The 16,009-nt window shown below is 37.6% G+C and overlaps 1 protein-coding gene across 1 annotated transcript in view; it reads right to left on the bottom strand.

Moving 5' to 3' along the window:
• Positions 1–16,009, bottom strand: part of LOC102834074 (solute carrier family 22 member 9-like) — a 48,344-nt gene that overhangs the window by 24,678 nt on the left and 7,657 nt on the right. Inside the window, exons 2-7 of the mRNA XM_006830831.1 lie at positions 12,214–12,317; positions 9,683–9,837; positions 9,412–9,580; positions 6,623–6,746; positions 5,232–5,347; positions 1,617–1,831 (exon numbers count right to left, since the gene is read on the bottom strand). Of these exons, the coding sequence (XP_006830894.1) occupies positions 1,617–1,831; positions 5,232–5,347; positions 6,623–6,746; positions 9,412–9,580; positions 9,683–9,837; positions 12,214–12,317 (883 nt within the window). The remainder of the gene's footprint in view (positions 1–1,616; positions 1,832–5,231; positions 5,348–6,622; positions 6,747–9,411; positions 9,581–9,682; positions 9,838–12,213; positions 12,318–16,009) is intronic.

Raw genomic sequence — 16,009 nt, 5'->3', positions numbered from 1 at the left:
GGCAAGGAAACGATATACGACGGGATCAATGTGAAGCTGATGTCCTCTCATGAAAACTATCACATAAACCACAATAAAGCTTAAAAAAAAAAAAAAAAAAAGAATGAACAGCCCGGGAGAAGGACATCATACTTGGTAAATTGTAGGTCCATGAAAAATGAAGACACTCAAGGCAATGAACTGACATGGCCATGGCGGCAGCAGCAACAGGCTCCAGGGTGACAACGTTTATGAGATTGGTGCAGGATCTGGCAGTACTTTATATTGTAGTGCATAATGTCACCACGAGTTGGAACCGATTGATTCAATGGCACCTAACAACATGTAGTTTTTCTAAATCAATAGATGCAAAATCAACTCATCATCATATTCAAGCCTATTCTTTTCCCCTATCCTTCTCCACTGAGTAGTATCAATATCCAAACTAATAAGAAATACAAGTTATAGGGAGTCTTCCCTCGCCTTCATTCCCTATTTTTCTTTTTGTTATGTGCTGTTGAGTTGGTTTCAACTCATAGAAACCTTGTATAAGGTTTCTGAGGCTGTAAGCCTTTTTGGGAGCAAAAAGTTTCACTTTTCTCCCTCAGAGCCGCTAGTGGGTTTGAGCTGACCATCTTGTGGCTCCTGACCAGTGCTTAACTTGGTCATCACATTCCCCTGTATTCCCTTGAGCCAATCAAATAAGTTTTCCTCATTTAGCATTTCATATTATATGGATACATTTGTAAATATCTAAGTATTTTTATGATACCATGAGAATATATATCTTCACATTGATTCTCTGTGCCATCAGATTGATTCCAAGGCATAGTGACTCTAAATGACAGAGTAGAGCTGTCCCACACAACTTCTTTAGAGGAGTTTTTCTTTCACTCCTGTGAAGTGGCTGGAAGTCCAATCAATAACCTTTTTGCTGGTAGTTAAGTGCTTAACCATTATACCACCAGGGTTTCTTACCTTACATTATTATTATTTTTAAATGCTACAGAGTTCTTCTTACATATAACAACCTACTGTAGGGTTTCTGAGGATTGAACTGCTGACCTTGATATTAGCAGTCCTGTGCTTATCCTATAGCAGCACACTAGACATCATATCCTCATATCCTTATATTATTGTTAGTAAATGCTGTTGAATCTGTTCTGACTCATAGAGACCCTGTAGAGGGTTTCCAAGGAGCAGCTGGTGGGTTTGAACTGTAAACGTTGTGGTGACCCTACAATGCCTCACCATTAGCACTTGCCACATATTACTTAAATACTTAGTTAATGCACCTACTCTAGCACTGGGAGAACAGACACCGTATTCTACCATTTAATTTTACATTATAGAAAAAAAAAAAAAGATGATACTTATTGACAGTTCAAATGGAATGAGTAAACACATCTTCTAATATAACCCCACAGTGGAGGTAAAATCCTTGAAGCCCACTGAAACATCACTTGAGAGTGTTAAGGATGCTTGTTTTATGACAAAATCCTTATGGAAAATTTGGTTCTTTTGATTATTACTACAAAAACATCTATAAAAATTTTGTAGCCTGCAAAATCAAAATCCTAAATGTGATTTTTGTTTGCATTTGTTTTAATATTCATCTGAAATGCTGAAAATCTTACCTTTAGGGATAAAAATGTTGATTAGAACTGAGCTTCCAGCCAGGAAGAGGACAGGAGCTAGTGCAGTCCGGCGATTGATATACTTCATTATAAAAAAAGCAGGATACTTGGTTGGGATATCTATAACTCCAAGTAGGGCCTGATTCAGGAATAAATTATCCCCCAAATTCTTCAAGTCCAGCATAAGGCCATAAAAGAAGAAAAGCGCCGAGAATCTAGAGAAAGACAACAGAGAATTGGTGCACTGTGTTCAATAACGTAAACGTTTTCCTCATGTTTTAAGCATTAATCATATATTCTCATAATGATTATTCAACCTTGTTGACTTTACACTAGAGAGACGTAATGGAATTTAAAGGCCTGGTAATTTCTCGGAAGGAAAACTAAAAATGAAAGAGAACTAACTACAACTATTTCAATTAAATTGAGAGATCAGCTTTTTCTTCCCAGATTCCAAAATTAAGGAATTCTCTTATTCCTTAAAGTAGGATCAAAAAAGAGCTTCATCTCTATCAGAAATTTAGTTATTTCAATTTATATTTGTCCTTGCTGTTGTTGTTATTGTTAAGTGCCGTTGAGTCTGTTCCGACCCATAGCGACTCTATACAGGATTTCCAAGTAGCAACTCGTGGGTTTGAACTGTTGGCCTTGTGGTTCAACCTGACCTTGCAGTCCAGTGCATTACCCTGTACCGCCACTCCAGGACTCCTTATCAAACCCCAAACCCAATCCCTTCATGTGGATTCTGATTTATAGGGATACATAAGACAGAGTATAATGGCTTCCAGGATGGCTTCTCTATGGAAGCAGATTGCCGTATGTTTCTCCTGCAGGTTGGGAAGAGATTTCATTTATAGTCATTTTGTGTGTGTGTGAACTGAGTCATAGTTTACATGGGAGAACATTGATTTTACACCATCATTTAATTACAATGATTACAATCTCCTCCACACATTATCATTCAATAGTATTTGTTTACATTACCTCTGTGTTTCTTTTCTTTTCTTCTTTTTGTGGGGATGGGATGAGGGGGTGGGGAGATATACACAAAAACCCTCAGGAATATATAATAATAATTCCTTTATATATAGTTCAGAGTTTGGGGACCATCCCCTGAACCTGCTTCATCCCATATTCTGTAGTATTGCTGACCGAGATCCTCACTGCACTTCTACTCATCCACCATCAATCCCTGCCTCCTTGTTTTTAGTCATTTTTTTTTTCTGAGCCATATTAGAGGATTTAATTTCTATTTATTACATATGCTTAGGTTTCTGTCCTGAAGGGGATTTTTCTAGGTTAGGTTTTGATGTTAATGTATGTAGGCCTGCTATAATTAACTATGGACATAAATTCCATTTCTTTCTGAAAAAATATTATGTAATTTTTACAATGATTTCTTTCACAAAGTTTTGGTATAGCTCTTCAATGGGATGACCTATTTGGTAAGTTGTTCCTTGGCAGGAATTTTAATGATCATTTTCCTCCTTTAGTGAATCCTGGTGGGGCACTATAGTGTAAGCACTGGACCACAAGGTCAATTTGAACAGCAAGTCTGGCAGTTCAAACTCATCAGCCACTGCTCAGACACCCTACACAGGGTCACTGTGAGTCAGAACTGACTCACCAACACTTAACAACAGAACCACTGACTGTAGATGATTTAGGTTTTTATTGTATTGACTTTGCTAATTTTGAGAGTGCAACCATATATATTTTTGCCCTGAGCAGTGTTAAATTGTATTTCCTCTTCCTCTGATGTTCCCTGGAGCCATGTAATTAAATTCTAGTAAATTAAATATGTGCCAGTCCTGAGCCTGCCACATAAAAGTATCCCATATGTAAGTCTGCTTGCTTTTCTCCAGTTGTTTACAAACTCCATAATGATATTGTGTCTTGATGTTGTTTAAAAGTTTGCTATCAAAAGCACCTCAGTTTGGATATTGAGTAGTCTTTCAGCTGATATGGAGCTATTTATTGTTGTGTGAGCTCCCTGGGTGGCACAAATGGTTTGTGTTCAATTACTAACTGAAAAGTTGGTGATTTGAACTCACCCTGCAATACTGCAGAAGAAAGGCCTGGTGATATCCTTCCATAAAGATTACTCAGACCCACTATGCCTACAAGGAAGCCCAGCTAATACCACTGTTACACAAATTTATGCACCAACCCCTAAAGCCAGTGATGAGGAAATTAATAGATCAGTCTGAAATTGATCAAACATGCAATCCAGATGTATTGATAATTACTGGTGATTTGGAATGCAAAGATTGGAAACAAAGAAAAAGGATCAGTAGTTGGAACATATGGCTTTGGTGATAGAATTGATGCTGGAGATTGCATAATAGAATTTTGGAAGACCGATGACTTCTTCATTGCAAATATGTTTTTTAAACAGCATAAAAGATGATTCTACACAAGAATGAATAAGAAAGTCCAGAGTCTATACATGTGATTTTCTTGTTGGTCTTGTGCAAATGTTAGCTTCTCAGAAAGTTGTCTTAATAATCTATCTAATACAGAGACGGGGAGCACAGTGGCTCTGTAGGATAAGCACTGGACTGTAAACCACAAGTTCAGCGGTTAAAGCCCATTAGTGGCTCCTCAGGTCCCCTGAGGAGTGTCTGGTGGGTTTGAACTGTTGTCTTCTCATTTAGCAGTCATGTGATTTATCCTACAGCACCGTACCAGGACTCCTGTTACTGAGTTGTTGTTGTTGTAAAGTGCTGTCATGTCAGTTCCAACCCATAGCGACTCTGTATAGGGTTTCTGAGAAGCAGCTGGTGAGCTTGAACTGCAGACCTTACAGTTCAAATGGCTTTACAGTCTGGTGCATTAACCCACAGCACCCCACCAGGGCTCCCTTCTCTTACCTAATGTTTGATAGTACAGGTTTCTGAGTCACTAGAAAAAATTTAAAGTCTGTTACTGAATAGACCTTCAAAACTTTCTGATGACTCAAAAATCTGTACAAACAAACATTAGATAATACACTATCTTCTAACGGGGTGCTGTGAGTTAGTGCGCTAGACTGCAAAGTTGGTTTGAACTGCAAGGTCAGTGATTCAAGCTCACTAACTGCTCCTCAGAAACCCTACATAGGGTTGCTATGGGCCGGAACCAACTTGACAGCACTTAACAACAACAACAATGCTAATTTTATTAGATCTCTCCTTGAAATGGTTTACTACTTGCTCTTTGCTTGTAACAGTTTTCCACAAAGTGCTCTCTGGACTGTATGTCAAATCATTCTGAGTGCTGAGTTCCAAATTCATTAAATTTCTAGGATATTGATTTGTTCTGAAACTGGTTTATCTTGCTTTCTTAGTTTTTCATGCACCCTCACTTGTCTCAACCCCTTGAGGCAAGTTAACGTTCACATAATTCTTTACTTGTTACAAGAAATTTCTCAGAGGTCAACAATGAAATCTACCAAAGCAGACCCCCAGCCATCAAGCTGAGTCTCCAAGGCTGACATCTGAAGGAGGCAGACTGCCACATCTTTCACCTGCAGAGCAGCTGGTAGGTTGAAACCATTGAAGTTTAAGTGAGAGCTGGATGCTTTAGCTTCTGTGCCAGCAGGGCATCTTCCAGCAATGAAGAAAGGCCACCCACCTTATAAAGAAGAGGCATAAGATTGTCCTGCACATGATGGGACTGGCAAGGAGTTCCTTGATCTTGATTTGATCAGTACGGGAAGCAAGTTCTGTTTTCATTGCTGATCTCAAAAACTGCAAAAAGAAAAGACACAAAGGCACCTATTTTTATAGATGGATCCCTTTGTGGTACAAATGACTAAATACTTGGGGATTAACTGAAAAGTTGGTTGTTCAAACCCACTCAGAAGCACCTTAGAATGAAGACTTGACAATTTACTTCCAAAAAATCAGACACTGAAAATTCTATGGTGTGCAGTTCTACCCTGACATATATGAGGTCCTCATGAGTTTTAATTGAGTCCACTGCAGCTGGACTTGAGTCCACTCAATTAAATTTGTATTTGTTTCTTTCTTTCTATAGCTAAAAGGGTCAAGAAATGGGCTCTGCAAAGTTAGAAACTTGCATTTAGTTAGAATAATGTGCTCATTGTTTTCAACATATGCATTTCAATATATCCTTCCTTGAGTTTGTTTACCAAGATTTTATCTACAACACTAAAACAATTTGGAGTTTGGAAGAGATAATGGGGAGTTTGTAGTGGAGAATTCAATCATATTACATCTCTAGTGAGTTAAAATCCAAAAGTCTGGGCTAGAGGGTGGACTAAAATATAAACCGTCAGCTCTCTCCTTTTATTATTCATCAATTTATCACCCATGAAGACAATTGGATCTTTTCAATTAGTATCCATTCCTCTCTTAGTATCTCTGCAGGATAAATATACATCATAGATTAGATTACTTATACAAGATTGGAATATGGTGATAAAGTTTTGAGCAAACCTAAGTGAATCTTAAGGAGCTCTGGTAGCGTAGTGGTTACGAATCGGGCTGCGAACCTTAAGGTCAGCAGTTTGAAACTACCAGCTGCTCTGCGGGAGAAAGATGAGGCTTTCTACTCCCGTAAAGATTTACACCCTTGGAAACCCTGTACAGGGTCGCTATGGGTCGGAACCGACTCAACGGCACTTAACAACAACAACAAGTGAATCTTACAAAGTAAAGTCAGAAATCTTGTTACTTTCAGTTCTAGTGAGAATCTTTTTGAATTTCTTAGTGTCCCAGGCAATTTCATTTTTTCCAAAGATATTTATAATATATTTTCACAGGAAATATATTATTGTTTCATCACATATACATTCTTCCTCTTCATATTTTTTCAAATCTATCTCTCTACATCAACCTATTCATCTATCTACCCATCATCTACCTACCTACCTAGTTATATATACAGTACAGTCAATAATATATTTACTTATACCAATCTAAAGTTATATACTTCACTGGATAACTCTATCTATGTTGTTTATATTTATCACTCGTGGCAAAACAGGAAAAAGTTCTTACTTCAAGGTTCAGATTATTAGCAGCATCTTTGCTTCCATTAAAGTTGGCAACTCTCTTGAGTTCTCTTAAAGAGTTTTCTAATTTGCCTTCCATTATCAGCCAGCGGGCAGACTCTGAAAACCACCTAAGTGGAGAGGGCAGAGGGACAGAAGTACTAAGACCATTGAAGGGGTCCCATCAAAATATGAACTAGAATTTAGAGTGGCTTTGCTTCTCTCTTCATTGAAGGTGAAAACTCAAAAATCTTATGAGAACATAGCCCTTCTCTTTTGGGAGACAGCCACCTGAATTAAATGTAGGCACAGATACATCATTTTAGTTTTGAAAATATTTGTGTTTATTTGTTTGTTTGCTGATTGGTTTATTCTTTGTGCTTGGTATACAGTATAGTACAGTAAACTTAAATGACCAGCTTAAGAAACTTTTTATAAACTATAACAGAAGGGGGCTGTCAAAGGAATAGAGATATAAACATTCTGATGTTTCTCATCCAATATAAATTCTGCCTGTTCAACAGCTCTGTAAGATAAATAGAATTATTCAGTATGTAATGATTTATGTTTGCAATCTCCTACTTAGTAGCAAATTAATAATTTTCAATGATTGTTCCTGTATGATTTTGAAAATCACAATGGGTACCAACAGTTTGTTCTTTTTCATTTATGTGCACTATTCCACAAGGGAACACTGAATGGTTTAAAATTAGGAAAGGTGTGCCACAGGGTTGTATTTTTTCACCATAATTAATCAATCTGTATGCTGAGTGAATAATCTGAGAAGCTGTGTTATATAAAGAAAAATGTTTCATCAGAATTGGAGGAAGACTCATTAACACCTTATAATATGCAAATGATACAACCTTGCTTGTTGAATGCAAAGAGGACTTAAAAGATTACTGATAAACATAAAAGACCCCCATGAGTTGTCATTGAGTCCTTTGGTATGGGTTGCATCTCAATGTAAAAAGAACAGAACTCCTCCCCCGGACCCATAAACAATATCCACATAAATGGAGAAAAGGTTGAAGTTGTCAAATTCTTAATTTTGCTTGAATCAACTATCAACATTCATGGAAGCAGCAGTGAAAAAAACCAGATGACATACTGCCTTAGGCAAACTTGCTGCACAAGATCTCTTTAAAGTGTTGAAGAACAAATATGTCAGTTTGAAGACTAAGGTGTGCCTGATCCAAGCCATGGTATTTTCAGTAACCTTATACGTATGTGAAAGTTGGACAGTGACTAAGGAAGACCATAGAAGACGCATTTGAGTTTTGGTGTTGAAGGAGAATATTTACAAGACCATGGACTGCCAAAAGAGCAAAGTAATCTATGTTGAAAGAGGTACAGCCAGAGTGCTCCTTGGAAGCCAAGTTGGCCAGACTTCATCTCTCATCCTTTGGACATATTGTCAGGTGGGACCAGCCCCTGGAAAAGGATATCATGTTTGGTAAAGTGGAGGTTCAGAGACAAAGAGGAAGACCCCCAATGAGATGGACTGGCACAACGGCAGCAGCAGTGGGCTCAGGTATAGCAATGTTGGTGAGGTTGGCCCAGCACCGGGCAGCATTTCATTCTGTTGAATATAGGGTTGCTATGAGTCAGTACTGATTTCATGACATCTAGCAAAACAACATTCCACTGTAGAAATATACAGTGTTTATGTTTTCATTATCCATTTGATAAGGAATATTTATATTTTTCTGGTTTTGTTGTTAATTGCTTTGGAGACAGATCCAACTCAGAACAACCCTGTATAGGGTTTTCAAGGAGTGTCTGGTGGCTAGAACACTGACCTGTGGTTAGCAGTCCAATGATTACCCCACGGCATCACTAGGACTCCTAGGTTGGAACTATTTTGAATTGAGTTGCCATAGACTTTCTTCACATGAGTGATTATTTTTTCTGAATATGTACTTATGAGTAGAATTGTTGAATCATTGATTATCGAGTTATTATTGTTAAGTGCTGTCAAGTGAGTTCAAACTCAGACACCCTGTACAGGGCCTCTGAGGAGTAGCTGATGGGTTTGAACTGCTGACCTTTAGGTTAGCAGTTGAGTGCTTAACCTATAGTGCCATATCAGGAGTAAGCACATATTTATCTTTGTTGTTGTGTGTCATTGAGTTGGATCCAACTCATAACAACTCTGAAAAGGGTTTCTGAGAACAGCTAGTAAGTTTGAATGGCTGAACTTGCAGTTAGCAGTCTAATGCTTACCCGACACCATCAAACCAGTGCTCTATCTAAATACTACAAAAATAAAAAAATAAAATGTTCCAAAATGGTTAAAAACATTTTATATACTGAACATAAATATCTGAGATTTTTATTTGCTTCACAATTTTCTTGTCTTTTTAATATGAGCCATTCTTTTATTTCTATGGCAAATAAACTGTCTTTTTATGTCGTCATCTCAATAGTCAACATAGCAGATTGAATGAGTTTTAAAGCAGTTTGTCTTTTAGTCTTTTCAATCATTTATCCATCATTTCTGTGTTTGTCTGGCATCCTGGTGTGGCACTGTAGGATGATGCACTGGACCAAAGGGTCAGTTGCTCCTTAGAACCCCTACATGGGGTTACTATGAGTCAAAATCGACTCAAGGGCACTTAACAGCCACAATTGTTTGTCTACCTATCTATCCACCTATCCATCCATCTTGCTAGCTATTTCTTTATTCAATTAGTTTTCTAGTAAAAACCAGATATCTAAATGGTAGGTCCCCAAATTTTTAATGCTCAGGTCCCATAAGGAAAACAAATGAATAAAGTGTAAATTTGCACTTACCATATAAACAGAAAATATACAAAGTAGGGCAAAGAGATGGATAGCTGTAATGTTTGCCAATCACGGAAGACATAAGCCAGTCCTGCTAATAACACTTGGCCAATGCTCAAAATCAGTGTTATGGCTGTTGTGATCATAGGTTGGAATTGAGTTGGACACCATTCTACAACTTAAAGAAACATGAAAGAGTTTTAATGATTCATCAGACAAATAGAGGTAAAACCTTGATTAAAACTGAAAGGGGTGGCACACAGAACTGGAAAAAACTTACGAAGGACAAGGCTATTGTTGAAAATTGTTCCCAGGGAAAGTGCCACAATCAGCCTTAAAGTGCAGTAAATGGAGAAGGTCGGGGCGAAGGCTGAACAGACCCCTGTTAGTGCACAGACCAGGGAGAAGCAGAGCAATAGAGGCTTCCGGCCAAATCTAGGGAACAACCAGTTGTGTTAGTACACACGTGTTAAGAAGGGGATTCCAACATTTACTAACCTTAAGAAGTATTCCTGGAAATCCAATACTATTAGTAGGCTATCTTTCTGTGTTTTCCCAAAACACTGTCTTTTCTATAGTATAAATGAATCACTTAAATAGAAGTAAAATATGCAGGTAATTATTTCTCTCACAACTGAGAGAAGCGGACATTGATCAAGGCAGATTTTTATTAGTTTGTATTCTCAGTAGTTAGCCCAGTGTCTAAGAAGTCGTGGTGACACAATGGTTAAGCGCTCAGCTGGTAACTGAAAGTTTGGCACTCTGAACACATCAGTAGCTCCGCAGAAGAAAGACCTGGCCATTTACTGCTGTCAAGATTACAGCCTAGAAAACCCTATGGGGAAGTTCTACTCTGTACTATGGAGTCACAGGAGTCCTGGTGTGGCGCTGTGGGTTAATGCACTGCGCTGCAAAGTTGTTTGAATTTCCAAGGTGGGTGCTTCAAGCTCACCAGTCACTCCTTGGAAACCCTATACAGTGTCGCTATGGGTTGGAACTGACTCGATGGCCCTTAACAAGAACAACATGGAGTTACCGCCACCACCATCACCAGAATCAGCTAGATGACACCTAACACAACAATCTCGTGCTTAGTATATTTGTTGCTATTGTTGTTGTTAAGTGTCTTTGAGCCGGTTCCAACTCACAGAGACCTTATATAGGGTTTCTGAAGAGCAACTGGTGGGTTTGAACTGCCGACCTTGTGGCTCACAGTACAGTGCTGATTCTAAAGTGCCACAGGAGTCCTAGTATATAATGTTGTTGTTATGTGCCGTGGAGTCTGTTCCGACTCATAATGACCCTGTACATGATTTCCGGGAGCAGAGAACCTCATCTTTCTCCAGTGGAATAGCTGGTAGTTTCGAACTGCTGACCTTGAGGTTCACAGCCTGATTCGTATCCACTATGTTACCAGAACATATAATAAACAGCTAAAGTTTATTGGCTTATGGTGTTTTAAGATAATTTAATCTCCAAACTTTAAAAATAAGATCATTAACCCCAATGATTTTCTTGGTGATATTGCCAAAGTCATATCATTCCTGACTTTCAGAATCAAGTCCGTTGCTGCATTACATCTATCATGATTATCATAGTTGTTTGTATTTTTCTCTTTTCCAGTTTAATTAGGACATATTGCTCTACACAGATTTATTTTCCTCTTTTTCCTTTGCACAAATTGAGAAGCACTCTTTTATTTCTCATTTGCTAATAATTGCAGAGTATCCTTTCTGTACAACTATCTACTTCCTATAACACATCATTCATATTTTCACTATGCTAATGATACAAAATTTAAAACTTCTCTAAAACAATACCCAAACCAGTTGCCAACCAGTTAGTTCCTACTCATGGTGAGTAGAGCTAGGCTACATAGGGTTTTCAGTGGTTGTGATTTTTTGGTAGATAGAGTGCCATAGTTTTCTTTGGCACTATCTCTGGATGGACTTAACCCACCACCCTCTTGGCTAGTAGCTGAGATTTAACTCTTCCTACCACCCAGGGACTCCTAAAACTGCTTTACCTGGCATTATAGATGCTTTGAAGCCTTGGTGTGGCACCATAGGATAAACACTAGACCTCAAGGTCGGTTTGAGCCACAAGGTCAGTGGTTCAAACTCATCAGCTGCTCCTCAGAAATCATAGGGTAGCTATGAGTTGGAACTGACTCTATAGTAATTAACAATGGCAACAACAACAACAACATAGGTGCTTTGAAATCATCTCCATGCTTTTGATGAACATTTGGATTTTACCTAAGGATCCCTGGTGTTGTAGTGGTTAAAGTATTCATCTATTAACCAAAAGGTTGGCAATTCAAATCCAATCCATAGGAGAAAGTTATGGCAGGCAGTTTCCATAAAGAGAGTAGCCTTTGGTTAGCACTATGGGGGCAGTTCTCTCTGCTGCTATGAGTTGGAATTGGCTCTACAGTAGTGGGTCATTTTCATATACTTGCGTTCCTTGAATACTCCTGGTACACACATTTTACAGAAACCTGTATACTAATTGAACTGATAAGACTTAACCTGAGAAATTACTTCAACAATTTATAGCATGAACTTAACTCTCAGATCACATCTCACATTCACTGGGAAGCCTCGCTCAATGACTCCAGCTATTGTGTCTTTCTGTGTTCAGTGCAGCTCTCCACCTGTTCCATTTATCATTTGATATTACCATCTGTTCACTTTGAATTTGTGCAAAAATGTCTTGGCTTCTCAACAGGGCTACTTTATACTGAGAACTATGTTATTAGCAGGAATTAGCATACTGGAATTCACATATGGATCAGAAGATAAGTCTTACCTATCAGCAAAGTAGCCACTTATTGGAGTTCCAAGCATAGACCCAGTCATGAATAAGAACTGTGACAAAACTTTGAGTGACTGTGAATCACATACTAAGTCCCACTGCAAACAAAGAACAGGCAAGTCTATCAAAACCATAAAAAATGGGAAAACATAGACACTCACTCACAAGTAAGTCCAATATTTAGCTAAAGTAGATTCACTTTAAAATGTGCTATAAACTGGATTTTCAAGCTCATAAATATAGGTGATTTGCCCTGAGAAATCATACTACCTAAAAATGGAACTACCACTCATTTGTCAGTTTGTCATACAGTGGTTGGTAGCTTGTGTGTTGATGCAATGCTGGAAACAATGCCATCAGTATTTTAAATACGATCAGGGTCACTCATGGCAGATAGGTTTCAGCTGTGTTTCCAGACTACCTAGACTAGGAAGAAGGTGCTGTGTTCCACTTCTGAATGATTAGCCACTGAAACCCTATGAGTAACAATGTCTGCTGTAGTGTCAAAAACTGAGACCCTCAGATTGGAAGATACTAAACATAAGACTAGGAAAGAGCTGCCACATCAAAGTGGAGTTCATCGTGAAGATGTAGTTAGAGCAAAGCTTTCATGATCTTCATTTGCTCTTGGGACATAACTCAAAATGGAAGAAAACCCTCAAACAACCATTGATAATTGGAATGTGGAATTTATACAAAATTTGAATCTAGGAAAACTGGAAAGCATCAAAAAGTAATTATGAATGTATGAACTATGAATCTAGGAAAATTGGCAGTCATCAAAAATAAAATGTAACCCATAAAGATCAATAGCCTAGGAATCAGTAGGGTGAAATGGGTCAGTAATAACCATTTCAAATCTGACAGTCAAATAGTTTATTCTGCATGGAGAAACAAATTGAAGAAGAATAGTGAAACATTAATCATCAAAAAAGAGCATTTTGAAATGTATCTTGAAGTACAATGCTATCTGTGATAGGATAATATCCATATACAAAAAAGACCAGTTAATAAGACTCTTATTCAAACATACACACTAACCACTGAAGTCAAAGATGATGAAATTGAAATCTATATACTTCTTCAGTCTGAAATTGAACAGACATGCAACCAAGATGCATTGATAATTACTTGTGGTTGGAATGTGGAAGTTGAAAACAAAGAGGAAGAATCAGTAGTTGGAAAATATGGTTTTGGTGATAGAAACTATGCTTGAGAGCGCACAATAGAAATTTTTCAAGACCAGTGACTTATGCATTGTAGAAACCTTCTTTCAGCAACATAAATGGCAACTATACATATGGATCTCACCACATGGAATTCATAGAAATCAAATTGACTACATCTGTGGGAAGAGAAATGGAGATGCTCTATATTATTAGCCAAAACAAGGCCCTGGATAGTCTATGGAACAGATAATTAATTGCTCATATTCAAGTTCTGGTTGAAGCTGAGGAAAATTAAATAAGCTCACAAAAGCTAAGATATGACCCTGAGTATATCTGACCTGAATTTAGAGACCACTTCAACAACAGATCTGATGCATTATCAACACTTGTAACTGAAGACCAGAAGAGTTCTGACGTGACATCAAAAGCATCCTACACAAAGAAAACAAAAGGTAATTAAGAAGACAGGAATGAAAAAGACCAAAGTAGATGTTAGAAGAAATTCGGAAACTGCTCTGGAATACAGAGAATGTAAAGAGGCTGGAAGTAATGATGAAGAAAACAAATGGAGCAGAAAATTTCTAAGGATAGCTTGAGAAGACAAAGTCAAATATTATAATAAAATGTGCATAGACCTGGAATTAGAAAACTAAAAGTGAAGAACACACTCTGCATTTCTCAAACTGAAAGAATTGAAGGGAAAAAAAAAATCATGCCTTGATTTACAAGTCAAAAATAGTCTATGGGCAAAATATTGAATGTTGCAAGACAAATCAAAAGATGGAAGGAATACACAGTCACTGTATCAAAAGGAATTGGTTGATGTTCAATCATTTTAAGAGGTACCATATGATGAAGAACAGATGGTATTGAAGGAAGAATTTCAAACTATGCTGTAGGCATTGACACAAAGAAAGCCTCAAGGGATCAATGGAATAAAAATGGAAATGTTTCAGCAAACTGATTCAGTCAGTATTGGAGGCACACACTCATCTATACTAAGAAATTTGGTAGATAGCTACCTAGTCAGCTGATTGGAAGAGATCATATTTGTGTACATTCCAAAGAAAGAATGTGGGAATCAACACATAGTATTATTAATACTAGATGTAACTAAAATTTTCCTGAAGATAACTAAAAAATGCTTGTAGCATACATCGGTAGAGATCTGTCAGAAATTCAAGTCTTATTTAGAAAAAGACATGGAATGAAGGATGTCATTGTTAATGTCAGTTAGATCTTGACTGAAAGCAGAGACTACCCAAAAGCTGTTTGCTGTTAGGTGTCTTTGAGTTGGTTCCTGCTCACAGCAACCCTCTGCACAAGAATGAAACCCTGCCCTGGGCTGCACCATCCTCACGTAACTGCTGCCAATGTCAGTCCATCTGGTTGAGGATTTCCTCTTTTTCACTGACCCTCCATTTTCCAAGCAGGATGTCCTTTTCCAGGGACTGGTCCCTCCTGATACCATGTCCGAAGTCTAAGAGACAAAGTTTCTCCATCCTCACTTCAAAGAAGCATTCAAGCTCACTTCTTCTAAGACAGACTTATTTCTTCTTCTGGAAATTCATGATGCTTTCAGTATTCTTTACAAACACCATAAATCAATTGCATCAGTTATTTTGTGGTCTTCCTTGTATATTGTTCAACTTTCACATACATATGAGGTGATTGAAAATATCAGTAATTTAGTCCTCAAAGTGACATCTTTGCTCTTTAACATTTTAAAGACGTCTTTTGCAGCAAATTTGTCTAATGCTGCTTCCGTGAGTGTTGAATGTTGATCGAAGAAAAATTAAATCCTTAATACCTTCAATTGATTTCCGTATTTATCATGATGTAATTTATTGGTCCTGTTTCTGACATACAATTTGTTTTTTTCTGTTTTCCTATCTATTAAAAGAAGGTGGAAGGAATATACAGAATCATTATACCAAAAAATAATTGGGGTTGATGTTCAATAAATTCAAGATGTAATATAATTACAAGCCAGTGGTATTGAAGGAAGAAGTCCAAGGAGCACTGAAGGCATTAGTGGAAAATAAGGTTCTAGAAATTGACAGAATACAAATTGAAAGGTTTCTACATGCTGATGCGGTGCTAGAAATGTCCACTTGTCTATGACAAAAATTTTGGAAAACAGTTGTGTAGTCAATTGTTTAGAAGAAATCATATGTGTGCCTATTGCAAAGAAAGGTGACCCACTGGAATACAGAAATCATTGAACAATATCATTAATGCCACATGCAAGTCAAATTTTTCTGAAGATAATAATTTAAAAAAATATATAGATGCAACAGGGAGCTTCCAGAAATTAAATTAAGATTCCAGAAAGAATGTGGCACTAAGGCTATCATTGCTGATGTCAGATGCATCTTGGCTGAAATCAGAGGATACCAGAAAGATGTTTATTTGTGCTTTCATGGTTGGCAAAGGCGTTCTTCTGTGTGGATCATAACAAACTATGGATAACAATGGGAAAAATGGGTATTCCAGAACACTTAATTGTGCTCATGACAAACCTGTACATAGACCAAGAGGCAGTTGTTCAAACAAAATGATTTAAAATCAAGAAAGATGTGTGTCATGGGTGTATCCTTTCTAGATAATTATTCAATTTG

This window comes from Chrysochloris asiatica, unplaced genomic scaffold, assembly GCF_000296735.1.
Source record: "Chrysochloris asiatica unplaced genomic scaffold, ChrAsi1.0 scaffold00001, whole genome shotgun sequence".
Classification (NCBI taxonomy): domain Eukaryota; kingdom Metazoa; phylum Chordata; class Mammalia; order Afrosoricida; family Chrysochloridae; genus Chrysochloris; species Chrysochloris asiatica.
This window is presented reverse-complemented; position numbering and strand designations above follow the sequence as displayed.